The 24,364-nt window shown below is 47.1% G+C and overlaps 1 protein-coding gene across 3 annotated transcripts in view; it reads left to right on the top strand.

The window, feature by feature from the left end:
* Positions 1–15,360: 15,360 nt before the first annotated feature.
* LOC100338469 (E3 SUMO-protein ligase RanBP2) overlaps positions 15,361–24,364 on the top strand; it is a 72,545-nt gene continuing 63,541 nt past the window's right edge. Inside the window, exon 1 of one of the 3 annotated variants that reach the window (XM_051834522.2) lies at positions 15,361–15,570. In XM_051834522.2, coding sequence (XP_051690482.2) covers positions 15,499–15,570 — 72 coding nt within the window. In that variant the 5' untranslated portion in view covers positions 15,361–15,498. Of the gene's footprint in view, positions 15,571–16,162; positions 16,274–24,364 lie in introns of those variants that run through there. The other 2 variants (XM_051834527.2, XM_051834532.2) reach the window with 2 other exon arrangements.

Genomic DNA, 24,364 nt, shown 5'->3' with positions numbered 1-24,364 from the left:
GAGCTAGTAACCAGTTGACTTCAGTTTTTCCCTCCCCACAGCCTGAAGCCGCCCCAGATCTCACCACTGCAGACTCCATCACCTCAGCTGGCCTTCTGACTGGCAGCCCCAGCTTGGCCACCCCGTGTGACGTCTGCCTTCTCTCAGGGTCAGCACACGTCCACACAGAACGGTCTTTTCCACCTCTTGACCGACTCCCTGGTCACAAGAGCACCCTTCTCACTTGTGAGACTCAGCTCCAATGTCACTGCATTTGTAAACTCTTCCCTGATTTCTTCAAGCACCGTTGGTCACTTTCCTTGTTCCACTAGGTCTTTGCACTTGACCTCTGACGTAGCATTTAAGGCATGCAATGTAAAGATCTGCTTCCGTTCCCGCTGGAAGGTTGGCTCCTGGGCGACGGGATGAGGTTGTTTGTGGAGAGTGAACCAGTAGATGGAAGACCTCTCTGTGTCTCTAGCTCTCTCTGTAACTCTGTCTTTCAAATAAATAAAAAATAAAATAAAGTGAATTCTAGAAGAGGGTGTGTCTGGGGCCACTCAATTCATGATCTGAATAAGCTTTAAGGTTTGCGAAGTCACAGTACTGTATTTGGAACACAGCTGAAAAAAATCTCATTTCTAGAAATATGTTACTGATTCGGTATAGGTCTTAATTTCTAAAATACTAGAGATGGGCATGATGAAAAGAGTTTATTAAAAGGAAATTCTTTTGCCACATATTCAGATGTGATTATGAGGATTATTTTAGCTCAAACAAATTAAGTATTTTGAAAATTACTCGTATACCACTTCCCACTCAATAATCCACCTCCTCTGAAATCCCTGCTTACTTAGGATGTGCTATTCTTGAACATTAATCTCTATTTCTGAAACTTTTTTTAAGATTTATTCTATTTACTTGAAAGACAGAGTTACAGAGAAGGAGACAGAGAGAGAGAGGTCTTCCATCCACTGGTTCGCTCCCCAGATGGCCGAAATGGCCAGAGCTGTGCCAATCCGAAGCCAGGAGCCAGGAGTTTCTTCTGGGTCTCCCACGTGGGTGCAGAGGCCCAAGGACTTGGTCTATCCTCTACTGCTTTCCCAGGTTACAGCAGAGAGCTGGATCGGAAGTGAGCAGCTGGGACTAGAAACGGACCCATATGGAATGCGCCACAGCGCCAGCCCCTATTTCTGAAACTTTCACATAACTCTTTCCCAGTGTCAGAAGACAGCTAGGGTCTTTTAACTTTATATACCTGTAGCTGAGCTGAGCAGATGGACCCCGACCTGTGGGACAGAAGTGAGTAGCCCTGTGAACTCGCTGGAAACTGAACCAATTTTGAATCCACAGACTGTTGGCCGGCACTGTGGCTCACTCTGGCTAGTCCTCCACCTGCGGCACTGGCACTCTGGGTTCTAGTCCCGGTTGCTCCTCTTCCTGTTCAGTTCTCTGCTGTGGCCCGGGAGGGCAGTGGAGGATGGCCCAAGTCCTTGGGCCCTGCTCCCACATGGGAGACCAGGAGGAGGTACCTGACTCCTGCCTTCGGATTGGCACAGCGTGCCAGCCATAGCGGCCGTTTTAGGGGTGAACCAATGGAAGAAAGACCTTTCTCTCTTAAAAAAAAAAAAAAAAAAAGAAAGAAAAAGAAAAGAAACCACAGACTGCAAAGAGGAGCTGGGAATTGTATCCTGAGCCTAACCAGATAGATGGTCAAAACAGCATCTACATTCTCCCTAGGATTTCATTTAGTGATTAAAAAAAATAAATTCACGATGTTGTACAGCCATCCCCACCGTCTACTTCCAAATTCCAGCAAGAGACCCCTTTCGTGTTAGCAATCGCAGGCTCTCCTAATTCCACCTCCACCCAGCCCCTGGCAACTACGAGTCCACTTCGTCTCTGATTTGCTTGCTCCTACTTGACTTCTCATATACATGGAATTATAAACTACGTGGGCTTTTGTGATTATTGCTTTCACTTAATGCTCTCAAGGTTCATCCGTGTTGTATCAGTACTTTCATTCTTTTCGTGGCAGTATAACATTCGATGGTGTGGAGAGACCACCTTGCTTATCTGTTCTTCAGTACATGGACATCTTGGTTGTCTTCACCTTTGACTGATAAATAGTGCAGCTGAAAAATAAAAAAATCACATGGGCTGGTGCTGTGGTGTAGCGGGTAAAACTGCCGCCTGTGGCTCCAGCATCCTGTATGGGCGCCTATTCGTGTCCTGGATGTTCCACTTCCGATTCAGCTCTCTGCTGTGGCCTAGAAGAGCAGAAGATGGCCTAATTGCTTGGGCCCCAGCACCCACTGGGAGACCCGGAAGAAGCTCCTGGCTCCTGGCTTCAGATTGGCGCAGCTCCTGCCATTGTGGCCAACTGGGGAGTGAACCAACGGATGGAAGATATTCTCTCTCTCTCTCTCTCTCTCTCTCTCTCTCTCTTTCTCTTTCTCTTTCTCTTTCCCTCCCTCCCTCCCTTTCCTCACTCTGTAATTCTTTCAAATAAATAAATGTTTAAAAAAATTCACACAAAGTTTTATGTAGACATGTTTTCATGTAATTCATATACACAGATGTCATTGGTTTAAATAATGTTGTTTTATTTCTTTCACCAGTGTTGTGTAGTTTCCAGTCTACAAGCGTTTTACTTCTTTGGCTAAATTTATTCATAATTACTCTCCTTGAGATTATTGTAAATGGGATTGTTTTCTCAACTTTCGTTTCCACATTGTTCATTGCTCGTGCACTAGAGTACTGTAACGGGGAAAAAAGGAATTAAAAGTTTGTTTAGGTGCAAAAAGTTTTTGGAATCCATGCATTTTTTTTCATAATACACATTTCTAATGCCAGGGTTCTTCAAAAAGTACATGAAAATGTGGGGAAAAAACTATGCATGGATTTCAAAACTTTTTTTTAATCTAAGTCAATTTTCATAAAGACTTTGAAGTATTTTTATGTAAATAAACAACTGGATGGGGGGTATATGTATTGGCCTTATAGTGTACAACCTTATTTACCATTTTTTCTTAAAAGATTTTATTTATTTGAAAGGCAGAGAGATAGAGTTTCGATCTGCTGGTTCCCTCCCCAAATGGTCTTGCTGGTTGGGCCAAAGCTCAGAGCCAGGAATTCCATCCTGCTCTCCCATGTCGTTGGCAGGGGTCCAAGTACATAGGTCACCTTTTGCTGCTTTCCCCGGGCGCATTAGCAGGAAGTGGGCCTGCCAGAATTCGAATGGGATGCCGCTGTCACAGGCCGTGGCTTAACCCTCTGTGCCACAACACTGGCCCCTGAACTCATTCATTCCTTCTGATAGTTTGGGGTTTTGTTAGTGGTGGTGGCTGCAAGGTGACCGGCACATAACAAATCTTCCCAGGCAGACAAATCAGTTAATTCACAGGCTTTTATTGGGGTTCCGCTCCCGGGCAAGGTTCCCCGGTCCCAACAGAGTGGGAGCCGGGTAAGTCGCGCGTCAGTGTTTGGGAGAGCTCCTTTTATAGATTCAGGGCATGGGGGTTAAAGGTTGAGGCGGGTCTGATCCTCATTGGCTGACCTTTAGGCACCCGCAGGGACCTTGACAAGGACTTTTCTTCCCTGGAAGTACAGGTAGGGACTCTCCATTCCCGGAAGCGTAGGCCTTCCCTCCTTGCGGATCCCAAAGCTACCAGTGGCTGTTTTTGTTTTTTTAGGCTTCATTAGGGTTTTCTCTATTTGAGCTCATGTCACCTGTGAGTAGAGAGAGTTTTATTAGCTCTGTTCCTATCTGGATGCCTTTTTTTTTTTTTTTTTTGACAGGCAGAGTGGACAGTGAGAGAGACAGAGAGAAAGGTCTTCCTTTGCTGTTGGTTCACCCTCCAATGGCTGCCGTGGCCGGCGCACCACGCTGATCCGATGGCAGGAGCCAGGTACTTATCCTGGTCTCCCATGTGGGTGCAGGGCCCCAAGTTCTTGGGCCATCCTCCACTGCACTCCCGGGCCACAGCAGAGAGCTGGCCTGGAAGAGGAGCAACCGGGACAGAATCCGGCGCCCCGACCGAGACTAGAACCTGGTGTGCCGGCACCGCTAGGTGGAGGATTAGCCTAGTGAGCCGCGGCGCCGGCCCTGGATGCCTTTTATGTTGTATTTTTTTTTGTGTTTTGTTTTTGCCTGATTGCCCTGGCTAAACCTTTCAGCACAATGTTGAACAGAGACAGTGAAAAAGGACACACTTGTTGTTCCTGCTTTTACAAGGAATGCTTTCTGTCTCTCACAGTTCAGGAGGACTGTGAGCGCTGTGGATGCTCTCCACCGTGTAACGAGGTTTCCTATTTCTAGTGGGTTGAGTTTTCCCATTGTGAAAGGGGGCTGGATTTTGTTCAGGGCCTTCAGTGAATCTGCTGAGACACTCTTGTGATTCTGGCCTTTATTAGTTTTGATGTATGTTAACTTTTTAAGTGAATCAACTTTGCATTCCTGGTTATATAACTCAACAATAACCCAACAATTAATTTATAATCAATAATTGAAAGGAATTGTTGATGACCAAAAAGATTTACTACTACCATTTTGTTGTTTTCCATCATTTTGGAGAGGCTCTCTTTATTCCTTTCTGCTGTCTCCCTTTGTGATTAGCTGATTTTCTATAGTGGTATACTTTGATTTCTTACTTCTTAGTCATATTTATTTATTTGAAAGATAGAGTTACAGGGGCAGGGGAGGGAGAGATCTTGATCTGCTGGTTCACGGCCCAAATGCCCACAACAGCTAGGGCTGGGCCAGACTGAAGGCAGGGGCCTGGAACTCTATCCAGGTCTCTCATGTGGGTGCAGGGTTCCAGGGGCTGGGTCATCTTCCACTGCTTTCCCAGGTGCATCAGCAGGGAGCAGGAGCAAGTGGAGCAGCCGGGAATGCCGGTGCCTCAGGCCATGGCTTAACCCGCTACAATACAACGTGGGCCCCTCAAGATACACTTTTAAACAGCCCTTACAGCTACACATTTCCAACTAAGTTCTGCTTTGGCTGTATCCTGTGAATTCTGGTGTGTTGTGTCTTCATTTCATCCACCTCAAAGTATTTTAAAATATCTTTTGGATCTCCTTTTTTGACGCACTGGTTCTTTAGAAATATGTTGTTTAATTTCCACATATTTGTGAATTTCTCACATTTCTGTTACTGGTCTCTAGCTTCACTCCATTGTGCATGGAAAACATATTTTGTAAGATTTCAGTTCTTTTCACTTTATTGAAAGTTTGTGTTATGCCCTAGCATATGATCTGTGCTAGAGAAAGTTCCATGTGCATGAGAAGAATATGTATTCCGCTGTCAGGTAGAGCTTTTTGTAGATGTCACATACATTTCATTTGTGTATAATGTCTAATCTTATGCTACACTGATGACGTCTGTTAAGTGGATCTGTTACGGTTCTTTTAAAAAATGTATTTGTTTGAAAGTCAGAGTTACAGAAAGAGATCTTTCATCTGCAACCACCAGGACTGGGCCAGGCTGAAGCCAGGAGCCAGGAGCTTCTTCCAAGTCTCCCATGTGGGTGTAGGGGCCCAAGCACTTGAGCCATCCTTGACTGCTTTAACCTGGCCATTAGCAGGGTGCTAGATTAGAAGTGGAGTAGCTCGGACACAAATCTGTTCCCATATGGGATGCCAGCATGGCAGGTGGCAGCTTTACCTGCTATGCCACAACACCAGCCCCTATTATGGTTCATTAAAAATATATTTAATGGTTTAGAGCAAAAAATCTAACATTGAGTTTGTAATACATGTAAATTTAATATATGACTTCAACATTAAGAGGGAATGGAAAGATAGCCTGTATGAATGCAGTTGCTGCATTCCTTTATAATGTTAATACAGATGCTCCTTGCTTATGATGGGGTTATGTCCTGATAAAGCCATTGAAAATATAGGTTGAACTGTATTTAACACACTTAACCCATCAGATATGATAGCCACACGGCACAGTCCCTCATGGCAGATTGGGAGCTGTAGTTTACTGCCACTGCCCAGCTCTGTAAGACAGAACTATAATATCATACATCACCTGTCTAGGAAAAGATCGAAGGTCAGAACTGCAATATGGTTTCCACTGATTGCATATTGCCTTTGCACCACTGTACAGTTGAACAGTTGTAAACTGAACTATTGTAAGTTATAAGTCAGCAATCATGCCTTCCTAAGAAGTCTGTGAGAGATTCAGTACACTGATTCCTAGAGTTGCTGTTTATTATTACAATAATAACAAAGGAGGCAGAAAAAGGTATAAATAGAGGAATGAAAAGTGGAACAAACAGAAACAAAAAAATTATAAAGTATCCAAACAGATCAATAATCACACTACAAATAAATGGGGAGGAGTGGTAGGTGTTGTGGTGCAGCAGCTAAGCCGCTGCTTGGGATGCACAACCCACACTGCAGTGCCTGACTTGAGTCCTGGCTACTCCACTTCCAATCCAGCTTCCTGCTAATGTACACCCTGGGGGACAACAGGTAAAGGCTCGAGTACTTGGGTCCTTGCCACCCACATGCGAGACCTAGACTGAGTTCCAGGCTCCTGACTTCAGCCTGGCCGGGCCTTGGCTGTTGTCAATACTTGGGAAGTGAACCAACAGAGGGAAAACCTCTCTCTCTCTCTCTCTCTCTCTCTCTCTCTCTCTCTCCCCCTCTCTCTCTCTCTCTCACTTGCGCATGTGTGCATGCAAGCACCTGCTCTGCCTTTCAAATAAATTTTAAAATTAAAAAAAAAAAAAAAAACTGGGCGGGCACTGTGGCTCACTAGGCTAATCCTCTGCCTGCGGCGCCGGCACCCCTGGTCCTAGTCCCAGTCGGGGCGCCGGATTCTGTCCCGGTTGCCCCTCTTCCAGGCCAGCTCTCTGCTGTGGCCCGGGAGTGCAGTGGAGGATGGCCCAAGTGCTTGGGCCCTGCACCCCATGGGAGACCAGGAGAAGCACCTGGCTCCTGGCTTCGGATCAGCATGGTGCGCTGGCCGCAGCGGCCATTGGAGGGTGAACCAACGGCAAAAAGGAAGACCTTTCTCTCTGTCTCTCACTCTCTCACTGTCCACTCTGCCTGTCAAAAAAAAATTAAAATTAAAAAAATTTTAAAAATGGATTATACATAATTAAAAGACATTGTCAGAATAGATAAAAACAATACCCAGTTACACACCGTTTACAAGAAATTAGATTTAAATAGGACATATATATATAAAGGATGGAAAATATGTATGAACATATATGTATGAACATGTATATGTATGAACACACATATATATGTATGAACATATATGTATGAACATATATAAAGGATGGGGAAATGATATACTATAGAAACCTTGATCAGTAGAGCTGGACTGGGTGCAGACACTGTGGTACAGCATTGAGACAGCTGCGTCCCATATCAGAGTTCATGGCCTACCTCCTCTGTTTTCAATCCAGCTTCTTGCTAACACATCCTGGGAGGCAGCAGATGATGGCTCAAGTGTTTGGGCCCTGCCACCCATGTGGGCGAGTAGGCCAGACTTCAGGCTCCTGGCTTTGGCCCTCCCAGCCCTGCTGGTACAGGCAGTTGGGAAGTGAACCAACGCATGAAAGATTCTCTCTCTCTCTCTTTTTTATTTGACAGGCAGAGTGGACAGTGAGAGAGAGAGACAGAGAGAAAGGTCTTTCTTCCATTGGTTCATTCCCCAAATGGCCGCCACGACCGCTGCACTGCGCCAAACTGAAGCCAGGAGCCAGGTGCTTCTTCCTGGTCTCCCATGCAGCTGCAGGGGCCCAAGCACTTGGGCCATCCTCCACTGTACTCCTGGACCACAGCAGAGAGCTGGATTGGAAGAGGAGCAACTGGGACTAGAACCCGGCGCCCATATGGGATGCCGGTGCCGCAGGTGGAGGATTAGCCAAGTGAGCCACAGCACCAGCCTCTCTCTCAGTCTCTCTCTGTCTCTCTGTCTCTCTTGCCTGGCCTGTCAAGTAGCTGAAAAAACATTTTTTTAAAAGAGTTGGCATGAACATTTTAATATCAGACAAGGCAGTTTTCAGAGCAAACAATCAGAGAAGAACATGAAAATTACTTACAAAGGGGTCAGTTCACCAGGAAGACGTAAGAACTCCAAATGCATTTCCATCTAACACCGGAGCTTCAAAATTCATGAAGCAAAAAGTGACAGGATTGGGAGAGACAGCCAAATTCAAAACACTAGCTCCAGATGTCCTTCTCTCCACGATGGCAGGACTGTGCCATGGGAAATCAGCAAAGAACACAAGTGAGCAGCACCCACAGCTAGCTGGCTTGAATTACTGTTACAGAACCCCACCTGGCAGCAGCAGAGTGCATACCCTCCAGCGCCCGTAGAACCGTACAGCGAGACAGACTGCATATGAGGCCTTAGCAAGCTTAGATGACAGCAGGCAAAGTGTGTCCTCTCACAGAATGGAAGTAGACCGGGGTGCAGTAAGACAAACCCTCTGGAAATTAAACAAGTTTCTAAATAATCCACGTAGCCGAGGGGGAATTAGAAAATGTGAACATCCCCTCATGGGCTCCGACACAACATTTGTTAATAAATTATTAACACTGGGGGCGGTGTTTGGCCTTGCGGTGCATTTGCGCCATCTGTATTTCGTATCTGAGTGCCAGCAACTTCCCATCCAGCTTCCTGCTAACCATACCCTTCCTCCAAAGCAGCAATGACTCAAGTGCTTGAGTCCCTGCCGCCCTCACGGGAGACCTGGATGGAGTTCCAGGCTGCGGGCTTCAGCCTGCCCACCCCTGACAGTTGCCCACATTGGGGTAGTGAATCAGAGGATGGAAGACCTCTGTTTCTCTGCCTTTCAAGTAAAATGAAAATAAATAAAAACCTTAAAAAGCATTATCAAATTGAATCTAGACTACAAAATGTTAATAAACACTCAGCTGTGAAAGCCCATGCAATTCTGAGAAATACTACACTACAGATGAACCTTGGAAAACATTGTGTTAAATGTGCCAGATTAAAAGGACACATCACTGATGATTCCACTTCTATAAAGGCAAATCCACAGAGACCCGAAGTAGCACTGGGATGACACGGGTTTGTGGGGAGGCTCCCTGGGGGAAGTATTGTTTAATGGGTATGGACTTTCTATTGTAGATGACCAAAAAGTTTTGGAAATGAATCATAGTGCTGGCTCCATAACATTGTGAACATACTCGATGCCATTGAGTTGTACGCTTGAAAATAGTTAATTTTTTTTTTTTTTTAGGCAGAGTTACAGAGATAGAGAGGAAGGGAGAGACAAGAGATATCTTCCATCTGTCGGTTCGCTCCCTAAAGGGCCACAATAGCCAGGGCTATGCTGGCCCAAAGCCAGGAGCCAGGAGCTTCTTCCAGGTTTCCCACGTAGGTGTAGGGGCCTAAGAACTTGGCTCATCTCCCAATGCTTTTCCCAGCCCATTAGCAGGGAGCTGGATCAGAAATGGAGCCATTGGGACACAAACCCCTTTTCAACTAATTAGAAGTCGAGGATTCAGAAGATTAATCAGGTAAACACACTACTGATGAAAAATATCATGAACCAGATATTTCTTTCTTTTTTTTTTCTTTCTTTTTTTTTTTTTTTTGACAGGCAGAGTGGACAGTGAGAGAGAGAGAGAGAGAGAGAGAAAGGTCTTCCTTTTTGCCGTTGGTTCACCCTCCAATGGCCGCCACGGCTGGCACGCTGCGGCCGGCGCACCGCGCTGATCCGATGGCAGGAGCCAGGTACTTCTCCTGGTCTCCCATGGGGTGCAGGGCCCAAGCACCTGGGCCATCCTCCACTGCACTCCCGGGCCACAGCAGAGAGCTGGCCTGGAAGAGGGGCAACCGGGACAGAATCCGGCACCCCCACTGGGACTAGAACCCAGTATGTCGGCGCTGCTAGGTGGAGGATTAGCCTAGTGAGCAGCAGCGCCGGCCATGAACCAGATATTTCTGTGGATGCAACTGTCATCCAGATGGAATTTGCCGAGACTAGTGTTGTGGTGTAGTGGGTGACGCTACTGCTTGTGATGCCGTTATCCCATATCAGAGTGCTGCGGCTTGCGTTCTGGCTGCTCTGCTGCTAATGGCCCTGGGAGAGCAGCAGCAGCTCTCTCAAGGACTTGGCCCCTGACACTCACATGGGAGACCGGGATGGAGTTCCTGGGTCCTGGCTTCAGCCTGGTCCAGACCTGGTTGCTGTGGCTATTTGGGGAGTGAACCAAAGAATGAAAGCACACTCTTCCCTCAACCCCATCATTGCCTTTCAAATAAATAACTCTTTTAAAAAAGTTGATTTTGCAATTTGCACAGGACCCACTAGTGACGGTGCTGTTAAAGTAGAATTCATCGTCTAGCTCTTTGCTAAGAACATTTCAGCCAAGCACAACCGTTGTGCTGTGTGGAAAGATGTGGGCTGGGGTGGACATCATCAGGAAGAGAGTTCCTACCTTTAATGCCTGGAAGGACAAATTGATTCTCATATTTGTTGAAAAATTGGGCTTAAAGCTTTATCAATGCATTTTATTTTTTATTTTTATTTATTTATTTATTTTTGGACAGGCAGAGTGGACAGTGTAAGAGAGAGACAGAGAGAAAGGTCTTCCTTTTTGCCGTTGGTTCACCCTCAATGGCCGCCGCGGCCAGCGCGCTGCGGCCGGTGTGCCACGCCAATCCGAAGCCAGGAGCCAGGTGCTTCTCTTGGTCTCCCATGCGGGTGCAGGGCCCAAGCACTTGAGCCATCCTCCACTGCACTCCCGGGCCACAGCAGAGAGCTGGCCTGGAAGAGGGGCAACCGGGACAGAATCTGGCGCCCCAACCGGGACTAGAACCTGGGGTGCCGGTGCCGCAGGTGGAGGATTGAGCCACGGCACCAGCCTATCAATGCATTTTAGACTCTACAAAAAAAAAAAAAAACAAAAACAAAAACAAAAAAACTGTTAAATGATGACTTATAAATGAAGACACAGAACTACATAACATTATTAGAAGAAAAAATACAAAGACATTAGTTTCTTGGGTCAGATTCCACCACAGGCAACAAAAATGGGCAAATGAATTTGCATCAAACTGAAAAGCAATTTTCTGTACAACACAGGAAATAATCAACAGACTGAGACTACCTGCAGAATGGGAGAAAATATTTGCATACATGTGATAAAGAGTTAATACGTAAATACTTATGGAACTCAAACAACTCCATAGTAAGAAAACAACCCAGTTTAAAAATGAACAAGGGGTGGGCATTTAGCACTGAAAATATGTCACTGCTTGGGATGCCTGCATTCCATATTTGAGTGCCTCACTCCTTCACTTTTTTTTTTTTTATTTGATAGGTAGAGTTATAGGCAGTGAAAGAGAGAGAGCGAGAGAGCAAGAAAGGTCTTCCTTCTATTGGTTCACTCCGCAAATGGCCGCTATGGCCGGCGCCCTGCGTCGATCCAAAGCCAGAAGCCTGAAGCCTCTTCCTGGTCTCCCATGGGGTGCAGGGCCCAAGGACCTGGGCCATCCTCCACTGCCCTCTCAGGCCACAGCAGAGAGCAGGACTGGAAGAGGAGCAACCGGGACTAGAACCTGGCGCCTATATGGGATGCTGGCGTCGCAGGCGGAGGATTAACCAAGTGAGCCACGGCGCTGGCCCCTCCTTCACTTCTGATCCAGCTTTCTGCTAATGTGCATGCTGGGAGGCAGATGACAGCCCCAATACTTGGATCCCTGCCACCCTGGTCGCAGACTGCTGGGGTTCTGGGCTCCAACTTTCAGCCTGGCCCAGCTCCGGCTTTGTATCTGGGGAGTGAACCAGCAGATGGTAGGTTTCTATCTCTCTGCCTTTTAAGACAATGAAAATAAAAAATTATTAAAAATGAAGAAAAGACCTGCATAGACATGTCTCAAGATATTCAAATGGTTATTAGGTATATGAAATTATGCTCAACATCACTAATCATCAGAAAAATATAAATTAAAACCATGATTATGTATCACTTCACATCTGTTAGAATGGCTATTTTGGCCGGCACCATGGCTCACTTGGCTAGTCCTCCGCCTGCGGTGCCGGCACCCTGGGTTCTAGTCCCGGTTGGGGCGCTGGATTCTGTCCCGGTTGCTCCTCTTCCAGTCCAGCTCTCTGCTGTGGCCCGGGAAGGCAGTGGAGGATGGCCCAAGTGCTTGGACCCTGCACCCGCATGGGAGACCAGGAGGAAGTACCTGGCTCCTGGCTTTGGATCGGCACAGCGCCAGCCATAGCGGCCATCAGGGGAGTGAACCAATGGAAGGAAGACCTCTCTCTCCGTGTCTCTCTCACTGTCTATAACTCTCTCTCTCTCTCTCTCTCTCTCACTGTCTAACTCTGCCTGGCAAAAAATAAAAATAATACAAAAAAAGAATGGCTATTTTATCAAAAAATAACAAGTGCTGATAAGTATATGCAGAAAAGGGATGTACATTGTTGGTGGAAATGTAAATTAGCACATTTTGGAAAATATTTGTAAAATTTGTAAAAAATGAAAATAGAATTATATGTTTCAACAATCCTTTTTGGGTATATATCCAAATAAAATGAAATCAATGTTTCCTTTAACAAAAGGAAATTTTGTCATATGCAACATGGATGAACCCAGCAGGCAGTGCTAAGTGAGATAAACTATACACAGAGGAGAAAAATACCATATGATCCTGTATGTGAAATCTAAAATCCTGAACTCAGAAGCAGACAGCAGAATGGTGGTTGCCAGGGTTGGTGGTAACTGTGGACAGAATGGAGAGCCATTGCTCAAAGTAAAGGCTCAGGGTGGACATGTTCTGGAGATGTGTAGACAGCACCAGCTGGCCTCAACATCTGGAGCTGTGCCTATGTGAAGCCAGGAGCCAGGAGCTTCTTCCAGGTCTCCCATGCAGGTGCAGGGGCCCAAGGACTTGGGCCATCTTCTATTGCTTTCCCAGGCCATAGCAGAGAGCTAGATAGGAAGTGGAGCAGCCAGGACTTGAACTGGCGCCCATGTGGGATGCCAGCACTGCAGGCAGCGGCTTTACTGGCTATGCCACAGCACCGGCCCCTAGCTAATGTATTCTTGAAAACTGCTAAAAGAGATCTTCAGTGTTCACACCGTTTACATACAACAAAGCATAACTAGAGGATGTGGAGGCTATGTTTATTGCTTGGATGTAATTATTTCACAATCTACAAATATATCAAATTATGTTGTGCATCAAAAATACATAATTTTGTCAATTATATTTCCATAAAGTTGGAAAAGTGCAATTGCAAAATGATAGAATAGACACTTATACACATACAATGGGGCTACATCCTGATAAACCCCATCGTAAATTGAAAGTATCAGTCTAAAATGCATTGTATACAACTAACCTACTGAGGAACAACATGGCTCAGTGCTGCCTGCCTTACATTTGCTCCGGATACTTGCCTGCAGCCTACAGTTGAGTGTTATGAGACAGTATTGTGCTGCATATCTCCAGCTAATGAAAGGATCAAAAATCAAAGTACAGTTTCTACTGCACACATATAACTTTAGTACCATCATAAAGTCAAAGGGGCATAATCTAGGAACAGTCTTCTGTATATCACAGGACAATAATGTAAGTGAATTTTGAATGCCTCGGTAGAGACATTATACCACTTGACAAACTTGTTGCCAAAATGAAGAAAACATATGACTATCCTAATAAATGCAGATATATGAACTGCCTAGAGGGAGAGAGAACTCCCATCTGCTGGTTCACTCCCCAAATGCCTGTAATGTCTGGGGGCTGAGCCAGGCTTAAACCAGCAACCAGGAATTCAATCCAGGTATCTCACAGGGGTAGCAGGACCCCAATTACTTGAGCTCTCACTGCTGCCTCCTAGGGTCTACTGGGGGAAACTGGAGTCCGGAGCCAGGGCTGGGAATTGAATCCAGGTATTCCACAATATGGACCTCTTCACTGCGAGGTTAAGCGCTGGTCCTAAGAGGTTTTTTGAATTCCTCATGAAGGTTCTCTCCTTGGTCCACTTCTCAGTATGTTCAACTTAACAAAGATCAGTATTTTTCACTAGGTGAGTGTGTTTGGGCAAGCTGTTTTAGTGCCCATTTTCTTGGTCTGTTGGAAAACATAAGATAACAAATAACAGTACACTTGGAAAGTCATTGGGAAAATTAAAAGAGTTAATGCATGTGAAGTGCTATGAAAAGAGCCTGCAGCAGCAAGTGTTTACTTGTTAGTTACGGCTATTTTTACCAACATACTTCCCAAGGCTAACTTGTAGTTCCACTTATTTCCTGAGGGTTCTGACTTCCAAGTCTGTCACAGATCTTTGTCTTATCCTTTCATCTACATACGAGGCCAACTCCATCTCTATGTATTTCACCTCAAGGGAAAGAAACCAGCTACCTAAAATAGGATATTCCATCCCAAGCTAGATGCTCTTTACATATTATTTGTTAAAGTACAGCAGTCACACTGGTAACCCAAGAATCATCTTTTCTTACCACAAAGATTGAAATAAAGAAAAAGATCTGTTTTTCCTTCTTCTTCATAAAGGTAATGCTTGTTCAATATAGAAAACACGGAAAATCCAAAACGGATAAAGATTACTCAGGGTCGGTGCTGTGGAGTAGCCGGTAAAGCCGCTGCCTGCAGTGCCGGCATCCCATATGGACACTGGTTCATGTTCTGGCAGCTCCACTTCCGATCCAGCTCTCTGCTGTGGCCTGGGAGAGCAGTGGAAGATGGCCCAAGTCCTTGGGCCCTGCACCCCATGGGAGACCAGGAGAAGCACCTGGCTCCTGGCTTCGGATCAGTGCTGTGCGCCGGCCACGGCGGCCATTGGAGGGTGAACCAACGGCAAAAGAAGACCTTTCTCTCTGTCTCTCTCACTGTCCACTCTGCCTGTCAAAAAAAAAAAAAAAAAAAAAAAAAAAAGGAAAGAAAGAAAAAAGGATTAGTACTATCAAGAATTCGATGTGTCCTGTCCTTCGGCCACTGAAATGTAAGTTGCAATCCGCCAAAAAATAGTATTTGTGGCCTATCTTTTTAAACGCATACGTTTTAAAATAAGTGCTTCGTATTCACATGTGTCCCACACGATGTACTTTAGCCAATCACCTCCAGGATTGCGCCAATTTACAGGCTCAACCAAAATGGCCCGACATCTTTTTCCTTCCACAACATCACGTGATTTTAACTAAGGCCAAACACGGAACGCTCTTAGGAACCCACGAGGTAAAACGTTATCTCGCGGCGGTGAACACCGGGCTCTCCGCCGCAAGCAGGAGAATCGGCCTCAGATTCGGCCACCCCGGCTGCGCCCGCTCGGGTAGAGCCCTCGGCCGGCAGTTCTAGGCGGGAGCGCCGCACTCGATGGCGTGGCGCACAGCGATGACGCAGCACGCACGCACGCCGCCCCGCCCCCTCCGCCGGCGACTGCGCTGCGTCACGGGTTTTCAAGCGCTTCGCTGCTGGACCCTGCGACCGCAGCGGGGCCTAACGCCTGCCGGCCGCTCGCCGGGAGTCCGGTCGGCGGCGCGATGAGGCGCAGCAAGGCCGACGTGGAGCGGTATATCGCTTCGGTGCAGGGCTCCGCCCCGTCGCCGCGAGAGGTGAGTCGTGTCCGGAGAGGCCGGGCCCTGGCCCAGCGGCGGCGCCGGCGCCATGGCTCCCGGCGCCAACCGCTCCCTGGCGCGTGCGGCGGAGGTCCGGGGCGGCTCGCCCTGCCCTGTGGGCGGCGCGGCGCTCGGGAGCGCTCGGGGAGGGGCGTGGGGGCGCGGGGGACGTCGGCGTTGCCTGCTTCCTGGGGCGGGGCGGGGGGCCTTCGTCCTCGTCAGGCCTGTTCCGTGCGGCCCGCGCTGCCCGGGCCCCCGGCTGGCGCCTCGGGCGGGCTCTGCCGTCCCGCTGCGGCCGCCTCTGGGCAGGGCGGCTGTTGGAACGCGGCGGGCTGTCCCCGCTGTGACGCTGCCGCGGCCGGGCAGGCGCCCTGGACTGCGGCCCGAGCGCGGGTGACCACGCGCAGTCCTCTCAGCCCCGCACGCCGAGCAAGCTGCTGTTTTATTTGCGGCCGCTTCCCCTTTACAGACGGGGTGCTCTGAGCTCAGAGTTTGCAAGTCTTTTTCCCGACAGCCAGTTCTGAGCACGTTTCTCCCTCCTGGATTACTTGGAGGCGGCGGCGGGGAGTGGGGCAGGTTACCACCGGTGGGCGCGCGCCGGCTCGTTGGTCTGCCTGCAGTTGAGTAGTTGCGACCCTGCCCTGGCAGACGCAGGTGGAGAGCGCGTTGAGTATCCCATCTGTAAAGCGGGCTTGATGAGGTGCGTGGTCGGTGCCCAACACCTCCAACGACGCCTGGCACGCCGTCAGCCCTACATGGGCGTCAGCTGCATCTCCTGGCGCTGGTGGTGTTGATGTTGGAAGTGAAGGTCTAGACGGCTGCTTCTGCATGGACGTGCGGGAAACGAGAAGTCTGTGTTGGGTGCAGAAAAGTTGTAAAGTTTTTGTATGGTTTTTTCCATAACACGCATTTCCCACGAACTTTGAGTTCTCATATTAGTGGTTGATCATGATTACAGTGCAACATAACGTGCCTTGTATCGTAGCCTAGTTATCTTACTTTATGCTCCAATAACTAAATACTGAGTCCTGCAGACGGGGAAGGTACTTGTCCAGGGCCAAGTGGATGGCTCAGCAGGGTGTTGGCAGTGGGTCTGATTGGCTTTTTTAGGAATAGTGTAACGGCCTATAGTCTGTCTCTCTGGAGAAGACACATAGGTTCCTACGTGCAGATGCCATTTCAAATCGCTGGCATAGTTTTTGTTTAAAGATTTATTCATTTATTTGAAAGGCAGAGTTGGTGGGGGCTGGGGACTCGAAGAGAGAGAGCTTCAATCCGCTGCTTCGTTCCCCAAATGGCTGTAAGGGGCAGAGCTGGGCTGTTCTGAGCCAGCAGCCGGGGCTTCTTCCGGGTCTCCTGTGTGGGTTCAGGGTCCCAAGCACTTGGGCCGTCCTCCGCTGCTTTCCCAGGCCCATTAGCAGGGAGCTGGATTGGAAGTGGAGCAGGTGGGACTATACCAGCTGCTGCCCATATGGGATGCTGGCACTGCAGACAGTGGCTTTACCTGCTGTATCACAGACCTGCCCCTGCATAGTCTTAAGTATGAATGTGTTAATAGTGTTAGAACCTTGTTGAAGGTTTCTGTAACTCCTAAGACTGGTATACTTTTTTTTTTGTTCTTATTTTTTGAAGCAAGTTTAGCATCTCCATAAGATTTTTTTTTTAAGATTTATTTATTTATTTGAAAGAGTTACAGAAGGAGAGGCAGAGAGAGGTTCTCCCTCCGCTGGTTCACTCACCAATTGGCCACAATGGCTGGAGCTGTGCCGATCTGAACCAGAAGCCAGGAGCTTCTTCAGGGTCTCCCATGTGGGTGCAGGGGCCCAAGGACTTGGGCCATCTTCCATTGCTTACCCAGGCCACAGCCGAGAGCTGGATCAGAAGTGGAGCAGCCAGGACTCGAACCGGTGCCCATATGAGATGCCGGCACTGCAGGCAGCGGCTTTGGCCCCCCTCCATGAGATTCTTAGTGGGGACCTTGGCTCTCAAATGTTAAGAAGCTGCCGCCTGTAGTTGCAGCCAATTGGGAAGTGAACCAGCAGATGGAAGACCTCTCTCTCTGCTTCTCTTTCTCTCTGTGTAACTCTTTCAAAGAAATTAAAAAACAAAAAACAAACAAACAAAAAAAACACGGTTTGAGACAGAAGGTAGAGTATTTCTACTATATAATTTCTGTCAGATAAAGAGGATTAGTTATGGCCACCTCTCAAACTTGAAGAATATTGTTTTAATTGGGTATTTTTCTTAAAGTGGATGCCTGAGAACTTCAGCAAAATATGAAGTAGCTAGTATGTAACTTTACAATGTGTGAAGATATTTTCTGTATTTTTTTAAAGACATTTTCGGAAGGGGGCAGCCAGGACATGAGCTGGCACCCATATGGGATGCTGGCACTGCAGGCAGAGGGTTAGCCTCCTGTGCCGCAGTGTCAGCCCATGAAGGTATTTTCTAAAGTTAGATCTGAATGCAATGTCAAAATAGGGTGAGTTGGATAATTTGGAAGGGGCTTGCTGGTGGAGGGGGCAGCAGCAGCTGTGAAGAGTGGGGAGAGAGGCACTGGCATTGTGGTGCAGCAGGTTGCATTTCCTGCGATTTCAGCATCCAGTATCCCGGTGCTGGTTCAAGTTCGGCCGCTCTGCTTCCCATGCAGCTCCCTGCTAATGCACCTGGAAAGCAGCGGAAGCTGGCCCAAGTGCCTGGCCCCTGCATCCGCTTGGGAGACCTGGATGCAGTTGTGGGCTCCTGTCTTGGCCTGCCCAGGCTGGGCTGTTGTGGCCATCTGGGCAGTGAACCAGTGGATGGAAGATCTCTGTCTCACTCTCCCTGTAACTCTGCCTTTCAAATAAATAAATAAATAAATGTTTAGCATTTTTTGAAAATAAAAGAATGGAGAGAGGTTAGTGCTTAATCTCTCATTTTGGCAGAGTCTGGCCATTCGTGAACTGACTGTACTTCCTAGGATGTGGAGCTCTGGGGTTTCTTGATACGTGTAGAATCTCATATGTTCCTAGTCTTCACTGAGTTTTCATTTGTTCATGTGCTTGTAGCTGTACCATGTTTCTGCTTCTTCACATCTACTTTTGTCCTTGTTGAAACTATTCTTTCTGTAATATTGCTTTTTACATATAATTTCTTTTGTCCTAAGATTCTGTCTGGTTGGTTTCCATTCTGCACCTGATTTCTACTCCTAGATGCTGCTGGACAGTACTAACTTGGTGGTTTGTTCTACCAATTACATCTATACTTCATACTTCTGATTTTATATATAGAGAGACAGACAGAGACAGCATGTGTGCACCAGAGGTCTCCCATCTGCTGATAATCTCAGGTGCTTGCAAGGACTAGGAACTCGCGATGGATCCCCCACCTGGGTTTGCGGGAACCTGATTACTTGAATCTCAGCAGTGCCTCCAGGGAATCAGCCCAGGCACTCTGGTGTGGGATGTGGAGGTCTCACCTTCTAGGCTTGTTTCCATGTATATATATATATATTTTTTAAGATTTACTTTTTTCTTTAAAGATTTATTTATTTTATTTGAAAGAGTTAGAGGGAGAGAGACATAGAGATCTTCATCTGCTGGTTCACTCCCCAGATAGCTGCAACAGGCAGAGCTGGGCTGGCCTGAAGCCAGGAGCTTCTTCTGGGTCTCTCACATGGGTGGCAGAGGCCAAAGCACTTGGGCCATTTTCTGCTGCTTTCCCAAGCACATTAGCAAGGAGCTGGATAGAAAGTGGAGCAGCTGGGATGTGAACCCATGCCCCTACAGGATGCCGGGGTGTCGGAGGCAGCTGCCTAACCTGATATGCCACAGTTGTGGCCTCCAATTTTTATTTCTTGATTCTGTTTCTTCTATTTCAGATGCTTTCTGTTGTGCTCCTCTAGAACTCTATCCACAGGCATTCCTTGTTTCTCCCTCATTCTTGCAATTTTTGGCTAAGTTAGTGTTTAGCATTTATATAATTACAGACAAATATTTTTGTGTTTAATTTGCCTTTGTGTGTAGTTTCATTTTTCCTGAGTTAATACTTGCTTTAAATTTTGATTTATTTATGGTGTATTGCTAATTCTTTACTCAAACTATTCAGTTTTAAACTCTGAAGTGTAGTCTAACAGGCACGTAATCCCATTCATTTCAGCCAAAAGATTTTTCTAAAACAGTTTTCTTATACTTGGAACATTGTTTTACTGCCACAGCATTGACTGTTTTTTTCTTTCTCTTTATTACACAGCTGTGGTCCTGGGACATCCCATTATCCTCACCTTGATAATTTCCTTTGCCTCTTTTTTTGTGTTAGACCATGTGTTTTTTGTACTTTATGTCTTCTTGATTTACTTTCATTGTTTTGGAGTAGGATAATCGTACTTTGAGAAGGAACGGATGAGAGCTGGTTTCTTTTTTTTTTTTAATTGTATGTTTGAGAAACATTTACTTACTTTGATGGATAATTTGGTTATCAAATTCTGGATTCAAAATAACTTCTCAATTTTAAGAGCATTTCTCCATTTCTGATAGTTTTATTATAAGTCTGATTTTTTTGGTAATTTATAGATTTCTCTGGAAGCTTCAACTTAGAGTTCTGGCGTATTATTTCTTTGAACTTTGCTTTTTTTCTCCTGTTTTCTTTCTGATATCCACATTAAGTAAAATTTGGAATTTGTGACTTGAGCCTCAAACTTTTTTTTCATTTCTTCCCCAATGTTTTCAGTGCTGAGCCCTTTTTTAAAAGTTTTTTTATTATTATTTGAAAGAGTTACAGAGTGAGTGATATCTTCCATTTGTTGGGAGAGACAGAGATAGAGATCTTCCATCTGCTGGTTCACTGCCAAGTGGCCACAAAGGCCAGGAGTCGGCCGGTGCCGCGGCTCACTAGGCTAATCCTCCGCCTGTGGCGCCGGCACCCCAGCTTCTAGTCCCTGGTCAGGGCGCCAGATTCTGTCCTGGTTGCTCCTCTTCCAGGCCAGCTCTCTGCTGTGGCCCGGGAGTGCAGTGGAGGATGGCCCAGGTGCTTGAGCCCTGCACCCGCATGGGAGACCGAGAGGAAGCACCTGGCTCCTGGCTTCGGATCAGCGCAGTGCTGGCTGCAGTGGCCATTAGGGGGTGAACCAATGGAAAAGGAAGAACTTTCTCTGTCTCTCTCTCATGTCCAGTCTGCCTGTCCAAAAAAAAAAAAAAAAATTAAAAAAAAAAAAAAAGCCAGGAGTCAGGAGCTTTATCTAGGTCTCCCATGTGGGTGCAGGGGCCCAAGTACTTGGGCCAACCTCTACTGCTTTTCCCAGGCCATAGCAGTATTGGCAGTGGAGTGGCTGAGGTATGAACTGGCACACATACAGTATGCCTGGGTAGTGGGTAGTAGGGTAAAGGTGACTATGCCATAAAGGTGGCCCCAAAGCACCCGACAGCAGGAGAAAAACCACCAAAGCAGGTCACATATTGGGAAGTTAAAAATGATGGTTCCATTATTTAAAAGAGGTCATCTTAAAGCATTCATCTAAACGTGGCCACATCCAAATGACTAGTCAAAAGAGATTGGTAAAGTATTGGTTTGACTGTAGATCTCTCCCCTGTCCCTCCTGGAAGAAAATTGACAGGAGGCTGGAGAATGGTTACGGATAGATGGGTGGCGGGGCGGGGAGGGAGTGAGTGACTGAGTCACTGGGCTGAGGTCCAGGAAGAATCCGAGTGCCTGCTCATTGGTCGTCTGGGGCAGGGCTGTCACATGTGTGGCTGGCCCTGAGCTTCCCACCTCTACTTCTGGAACTGAGGTCACCATCTTACCCACTTCACTGAATTCAGGGCCAGAGCACTGGATTCCCCACAGGCTACCTCAGGATCCAGATGGGGCTGGAGTACCAGACTGTACACGTGAGCAGGGCAGATGCACACTCTGACTGTTTGGGAGCGCACAGGCTGAAAAGCAAGCACATTTTTTTCTTCATTAAAAAGATTACTACTTTGACCAGGCAATGCATACAATGGGAACTTATTCCAAAGAAACGGAGAGACAGTGAGTGAACCTCTTCAGTATAGTCTCACCTCAGCCTCCCCTAGTGCATCCACATGGTTGTCATGTATGTGTTCATGTCTCTGGTGACCTGTGTTAGGAAGGAGAGTGGCTGTGCTGTGCACACGTGTGTACCAGGCACTCAAAAATTGTCAAATTAATGGTTCAGTGTTTTGTGTCTTAAGACACTTTCTGCTATGCAATTATATTTTAAAAATCTGCCTCCTCAGGGCCGGTGCTGTGGTGTAGCAGGTAAAACCACTGCTTGCAGTGCTGGCATCCCATATGGGCACCAGTTCGAGGCCTTGCTGCTCCACATCCGATCCAGCTCTCTGCTGTGGCCTGGAAAAGCAGAGGAAGATGGCCCGGGTAGTTGGGCCCCTGCACCAACGGATGACCTAGAGGAAGCTCCTGGCTCCTGGGTTCAGATTGGTGCAGCTCCAGCTGTTGTGACCAATTGAGGAATGAACCAGAGGATGGAAGACCTCTCTCTCTCTCTGCCTTTCCTTCTCTCTCTGTGTAACTGTGACTTTCAAATAAATGAATAACTCTTTTTTTAAATATCTGCCTTTTTTTATTTAAAGATTTATTTATTTGAGAGGCAGAGTTACTAAGAGACGGAGACAGAGGGAGGTCTTCCATCTGCTGGTTCACTTCCCAAATGGCTGCAGCGGCTGGAACTGGGCCAGTCTGGAACTAGGAGCCAGGAGCTTATTCCGGTTCTACACAGAGAAAGGAGGAGAGGCAGAAAGAGAAAGAGAAGGTCTTCCATCCGCTGGTTAACTCCCCAATTGACCGCAACAGCTGGAGCCGTGCTAATAGGAAGCCAGGAGCCAGCAGCTTCTTCTGGGTCTCCCACGTGGGTGCAGGGTCCCAATGGTTGGGCCATCTTCTGCTTTCCCAGGCCATAGCAGAGAGCTGGATCGGAAGAGAAGCAACCAGGATTAGAACCTGTGAAGCAACCAGGATTAGAACCTGTGCCCATATGGGATGCCAGCGCTTCAAGCCCGGACTTTAACCCACTAAAAAACAGCGCCGGCCCCTCTTCCTGTATCTTTTTTAAATGTGTGACTTCAGGGGAAAGGGGAGAGACTACCCACGTTTCGCATATTCTTTGCATTGCTTTTTCTTTTCTTTTTTTTTTTTTTTTACAGATAGAGTTAGAGAAAAAGGTCTTTCTTCCATTGGTTAACCCCCAAAATGGCCACTACTGCCGGCGTGCTGTGCCTATCCGAAGCCAGGAGCCAGGTGCTTCCTTCCGGTCTCCCATGCAGGTGCAGGGCCCAAGCACTTGGGCCATCCTCCCCTCCCAGGCCACAGCAGAGAGCTGGACTGGAAGAGGAGCAACAGGGACTAGAACCCGGTGCCCATATGGGATGTTGGCGCCGCAGGGGGAGGATTAACCAAGTGAGCCATGGCTCCGGCCCCTGCATTGCTTTTAAAAGTATCTGTGGTTAATTGAGGTTCTGTTCTTTGACCTGTTTTTTCAAGTCTTTGTAAAGAATTGAATGAAGCTTATAGGTTTTTAGTTTTAGGCTATATATATATATATATATATATATATATTTATTTATTTATTTTAAGATTTTATTTATTTATTTGACTGAGTTACAGACGGTGAGAGAGAGAGACAGAGAGAAAGGTCTTCCTTCCGTTGGTTCACTCCCCAAATGGCCACAATGGCCAGAGCTGCGCCGATCCGAAGCCAGGAGCCAGGAGCCTCTTCCTGGTCTCCCACGCAGGTGCAGGGGAACAAGTACTTGGGCCACCTTCCACTGCCTTCCCAGGCCATTAAGCAGAGAACTGAACTGGAAGAGGAGCAATTGGGACTAGAACAGGCACCCACATGGGATGCCAGCATCCCAGGCGGAGGATTAACAATGGCGCCAGCCCCAGACTATATATTTTAAGGATGTACTAGGAAAATGCTGTCAACTAACATCACCAGGAATAGTTTGTCACTATCTTGTGACACTATCTTTTTTTTTTTTTTTTTTTTTTTTTTTTTTTTTTTTTTGACAGGCAGAGTGGACAGTGAGAGAGAGAGACAGAGATAAAGGTCTTCCTTTTCCATTGGGTCAGCCCCCAATGGCCTCTGGGGCCGGCACGCTGCGGCGGGCGCACCGCGCTGATCCGAAGCCAGGAGCCAGGTGCTTCTCCTGGTCTCCCATGGGGTGCAGGGCCCAAGCACTTGGGCCATCCTCCACTGCACTCCCGGGCCACGCCAGAGAGCTGGCCTGGAAGAGGGGCAACCGGGACTAGAACCCGGTGTGCCGGCGCTGCAAGGCGGAGGATTAGCCTATTGAGCCGTGGTGCTGGCTCAACACTATCTTGATATGTATTTTTTTTTAAAACGGCTTTATTGATGTATGTGCTATTATATTACATACCATATAATTCACAATTTTGAAGTGTACCATTCAGTAGTTTTTAGTGTATTTCATTCTTGATATTTTGAATTGTGGAGAAAGAAAAATAATTATCCCTCAGTTTTTCTGGGGGATTGGTTCCAGGAGTTACCTCTTCTGCCATAGGTGCCAGGTTTTCAAGTCACTTGTATAAAATGCCATAATATTTGGATGTAACCTTGCATACATTCTCCTATATACTTCAGGTCATTTCTGATTACTTGTACAAGTTGAGAAACCCTAATCTGAAATCTGAAATGCTTCCAAATACAGAATTTTTAAATGTTTATTCAAGAATCATTTATGGCCCGCGCCGTGGCTCAATAGGCTAATCCTCTGCCTGCGACGCCGGCACACCGGGTTCTAGTCCTGGTCGGGGT

The sequence above is a fragment of the Oryctolagus cuniculus genome, chromosome 2 (genome assembly GCF_964237555.1).
Source record: "Oryctolagus cuniculus chromosome 2, mOryCun1.1, whole genome shotgun sequence".
NCBI classification, from domain to species: domain Eukaryota; kingdom Metazoa; phylum Chordata; class Mammalia; order Lagomorpha; family Leporidae; genus Oryctolagus; species Oryctolagus cuniculus.
This window is presented reverse-complemented; position numbering and strand designations above follow the sequence as displayed.